General features: G+C 43.9%; 1 protein-coding gene across 1 annotated transcript in view; it reads left to right on the top strand.

Moving 5' to 3' along the window:
• The window catches only part of LOC106813443 (S phase cyclin A-associated protein in the endoplasmic reticulum-like), a 14706-nt gene extending 9997 nt beyond the window's left edge, over positions 1-4709 (top strand). Inside the window, exons 3-8 of the mRNA XM_014817573.1 lie at positions 136-336; positions 1127-1196; positions 1804-1915; positions 2801-2912; positions 3978-4118; positions 4671-4709. Of these exons, the coding sequence (XP_014673059.1) occupies positions 136-336; positions 1127-1196; positions 1804-1915; positions 2801-2912; positions 3978-4118; positions 4671-4709 (675 nt within the window). The remainder of the gene's footprint in view (positions 1-135; positions 337-1126; positions 1197-1803; positions 1916-2800; positions 2913-3977; positions 4119-4670) is intronic.
• The last annotated feature ends 282 nt before the right edge of the window (positions 4710-4991 follow it).

The raw sequence follows: 4991 nt of genomic DNA on the forward strand, positions 1-4991 counted from the left end.
AGAGAGAGAGAGAGAGAGAGATAGGGAGAGTCTGTGTGAGAGGCAGAGAGCGAGAGGAGAGAGAGAGACTAGTGAGATAAGTGGTTAGCAGCAGTACAACATATGATTACCATTAACCTACCGTCTTATCTCCAGGACTCTGTGGATCTGCGACTCGAAGACTTTGATCTGGATCTGGATCCTGAGCGGGAGCAGGCCCTCCAGACAGTCATTCAACAGGAGGAATCCCTGACTAAGGAGCTGGAGCAGGAGGAGAGGAAAGAGATCGTTGTCGATACGGAACCTGAGACGGAGGAAGCTGACGACATCGATGAAGATGAGGAAGAGGAGGGTGTTGTGAGTATTCAGAGAGTAGGAGGAGGGTGTGGTGAGTAGTGAAAGAGAAGGAAGAGGAGGAGGAGGGTGGGGTGAGTAGTGAAAGAGAAGGAAGAGGAGAAGGAGGAGGAGGTGGGTGGGGTGAGTAGTCAAGATGTCACATTTTCAATAAACCCCATTATTAATCAGCCGTGTTATTAATCGATTTCAGTTAATCATATGCTGTGTACGGCGATTTCGATCAATTACTTGGAAGCATGTGTTGCATTTGTCGTGGCAGCAGGGAGTTCTAGGCGGTGTGCCACACAGATGTTCACATAAGCCTCGTCTACACGATGTTTCCTTAACCTGGGTTAAGAACAGTCTTGGGTTAGCTTAACCTGAGATAAGGAATGCGTAGCGTCTACACGAGCACCACCCGCTCCATGCTTGAGCGGTTCTGACACGCGAGATGTTCCTATTGTTCTATTGTCTATAGTGGATTTTTGTTCACTACGCTGCCTATCGAAGGGTTAAGGAAGTATGTGCTATCCCGGGTTAGCAGCGTCTCCACGACACTTAACCCGAGACAGCTCTTAACCCTGGTTAGTTAACCCTCCTCACATCGTGGGGTTACACTAACCCGGGTTAAGACGTATCCCGGGTTAGTTAACCCGGGTTAGGCCCTCGTGTAGATGCTTAACCCGGGTTAAAAATCCTCGTGTAGACGCTTAACCCGGGTTAAAAATCCTCGTGTAGACGAGGCTATAGTGTATGTTGTAAATCCTCGGCAAGATGTCTGTTGTAATTTGTCACACTTACCTTCTCACAGCTGATGCAGTCGCGGGTGGAGTCTACTGAGCCATCACAGGACTGGAATACCATTGTGACTCAGTATGAATGTAGGTGCTCTGATTTTACTATGATCACATCGATATTTTTTCTGATTTACATCGATATATCCGTGATGTTGACAAGCATGTGGGGTTCGATTATAGCATATATTCGTGGGATATGTTATCATTATGTTGCCAATTTCAGGTGGCAGTTGTTGTAGTTTATGCCTGCAGTTTTACTAATGGCACCTTACCAATATATTCTTGTCGAGTTTGTAAAACACTAAGACCTATTATATTTCTTCATATCGATGTAGATATGCTCTGATGCGTGTGTGGGTACCTGCACATGTGCATAGCTGCGTACCTACATTTGCATACCTGCGTGCATGCGTGCGTGCGTGCGTGCGTGCGTGCGTGCGTGCGTGCGTGCGTGCATGTACACGTGCTGTCACCCTGTATTAGCTATGAGTAAGCTATGAGTGAGCTATGAGTGAGCTATGAGTGAGCTATGAGGGAGCTATGAGTGAGCTATGAATGATCTAATGTGAGCTATGAGTGAGCTATGAGTGAGCTATGAGTGAGCTATGAGTGAGCTATGAGTGAGCTATGAGTGAGCTATGAGTGAGCTATGAGTAAGCTAACCTGGCGTCTTGTTGCTGGATTGTTGCAGCTCGGGTGGAGGAGCACATGTCGTGGGGAGACATCGTCGAGGCGAGTGAGAGTCGACTGCCGGGCCGTGCCCTGCAGATTCACGAGAAGCTCTCCTCACCCTCACGCAAACGGTGAGCCACACCCGACCCAACCGTATTAGGCCAACGCGAGCCGTGCAGCCGTCATTTGCGACGTGTCAGTTTGAACTGCAGGCCAAAAAATTTACAAATTTACAAATTTACAAAAATGAAAAATAAAATTTCTGGGGAGGCCCCCCCCCCGTACCCCCCAATGAGAGGGGAAGGACCCCATCTGATACTCTCCCCTTTGTGGCTGAGACACATACAAAAAAATTGCACTCCAAAATATTTTTTCTGCACTCCCACAACATTCATTCCTGGCTAATGCCCTGACACAACCCCACCCCACCCCACCCCCTGTGCGAGCCCCCCTCCCACTCACTCAAGAACTATCATTCCTTGAAACGTTTCCCGTCCGCTGTTAAACCTAACAACCATTAAACAGTCCAATAGATCTAATGCAATGCAATATAAATCTATGCATGAATATAAACCACATAAATGGTTCACATAAATGGTTCGCATAGATGGTGAATCAGTCCAGTAGAAGCATAAAATAGTATTTAATGTATAGAAGAAATAATTATGATAGTGAGTGTTATAATTATAATATAAGTAAGTATATATAATATATATATAATTCTAGTACCGTATATATATATATATATATAAAAGTCATAATAATCGTATTAAAGTAATTTCATAACGAAGCTATCATGAGATTCATCGTTATTAAACGGATAGAAGAAGAGCATGTGGATAGTAACAGAAATATCAGTTATTATTCTGCATTCACACTGACAGTATTTATATTAAAGTAAAGTAATTCTTCACATTAGTCGTAAGTGTTCGGCAGTCCACGTGGCTGTGTGATTCTACTCTGAAAGGTCGTCAAGCTCGCTGCGCTAATCAGAGGCTAACGAGCTTCGTTTGCAGGTCGCTGACAGAATCCATCAGACGACACAAGGAGAAGCAGGCAAAGGCACTGGAGTTGAGGGAGAAGCTGATGGAAGACAAGGCTCTTCACCTGAAGGAGCTCTCCAGAAAGGTGATCACGTGATTTCCTAGGGAAAATAATTCTTCTTTAACGCTCCTGCCTTAAATTGATCATTAACGCAGGAGGATGAGAATACCCTATTATGATTTTGATTATGATTATTTAATATATAAATATAATAAATATATATTTAAATATATATTAAAATATAATAGTATTATATTTTTATATTAATATTTTATATATTATGATTATGATTATGAAGACCATAAGTAGGCCAACTGTGCATTTGACTTATATTGTCAGCCATTATGAAATCACATTTATTTCAAGTCGTTTCACAATGTCTGGGAAAGGCATGTTTACATTGGTAGAACCATAGAGTGATAAAGTCATGCACAGTCGTATCTGTAACTATCCGAGGCACACTAGAATAACAGTTCTTGACCCATCATTACGAAGATTGGGCAGCCAGTCGGTCAAAAACTTCAGTCTTTGCTGAACACCATGTGTGAAGATATTAATCAGGACGAATAAAAAACAATTTTTAAGTAAATGAAAAACTAAGTAAGCATGGTTTCAATAAGGTTGCTGGTAACATCTAACAGTAATTCATATTTACTTAGGAAATAGGCAAGGTACGAGTTGATAATTATTCTTTATAAGCATGTGGTTTCTAACTAACCATGCATTTGTGGTGACATTTCTTATGGATTTACCGGAGTAATAGTCTAATCATTATGGCATAGTTAATAATTGTTACACGATTATATAATTATAATAATAAATTCTGAATATAAATAGAATTATTATATTATTTGTTATAGTTATTATTTATCTATAATATTTATATATAAATATAATATATCAAAATATAATTATATATTATAATATATGCGTGCGTGCGTGCGCGCACGCGTGTGTGTGCACCACACCCTCCTCCTACTTATAACATTCTACATATATTAATTATAGAATTATATAACAATATATATTAATTATAGAATTATATAACAATACACACACACCTCAATTATCATGTAAAATTTTATAAGTAGGAGGAGGGTGTGGTAATAATTGTCATTGAGTGTGTAACTAAGGGTGTGTGTTGAACAGGTAGAGGAGGTGAGAGCCGTGAAGGAGGATCTGCTCAGTCAGCGTCGACTCGCGATGGAGGACAAGCTGCAGCGAGCCGAGGAGAAGAGGCTGCAGCAGCTTCAGATGAAGGTCAGCAAGTGCAAGGAGGAGGATGCAAAGGTAGGCTGTGCACACACGCACGCACACGCACGCACGCGCACGCACACGCACGCACGCACGCACGCACGCGCACGCATGCACGCACAAGCACGCACGCACACGCACGCACGCGCACGCACGCACACGCACGCACACGCACGCACACGCACGCATGCACCATGACGCACGCACACGCACGCATGCACGCACGCACATGCACACATGCACGCACACGCACGCACACGCACACACGCACGCGCAGGCATGCATGTACACACACGCACACACTCACCCATGCACGTACGCGCATGCGCACGCATGCACGCACGCACACACGCATGCCCATGCACGCACACCCACCCACACAAACACACACGTATGCACATTCATACACACTCACTCACGTAAACACCCACGTATGCACATATGCACTCATGCACGCATGCACACACTGCGATGCCACGGATCTATAAAGATAGCAATGAACAATGTATAGTACATGGGTGTGTGTGTGAAGGGAAGGGCTGGACCATCTGTACAGGCCACAGGTGCCATGTTGATGATGACTCGTAGGTGATTCACATCGATCCACGCCGCTGTGGAGGTCAGTGATGACCGTCGGTCACATCTATGCTACTGTGAGGTCACTAATGACCTGATGACCATCGGTCACATCTATGCTACTATGAGGTCACTAATGACCTGATGACCGTCGGTCACATCTATGCTACTATGAGGTCACTAATGACCTGATGACCGTCGGTCACATCTATGCTACTATGAGGTCACTAATGACCTGATGACCGTCGGTCACATCTATGCTACTGTGAGGTCACTAATGACCTGATGACCGTCGGTCACATCTATGCTACTATGAGGTCACTAATGACCTGA

Source organism: Priapulus caudatus, unplaced genomic scaffold, assembly GCF_000485595.1.
Source record: "Priapulus caudatus unplaced genomic scaffold, Priapulus_caudatus-5.0.1 Scaffold774, whole genome shotgun sequence".
Taxonomy (NCBI): domain Eukaryota; kingdom Metazoa; phylum Priapulida; class Priapulimorpha; order Priapulimorphida; family Priapulidae; genus Priapulus; species Priapulus caudatus.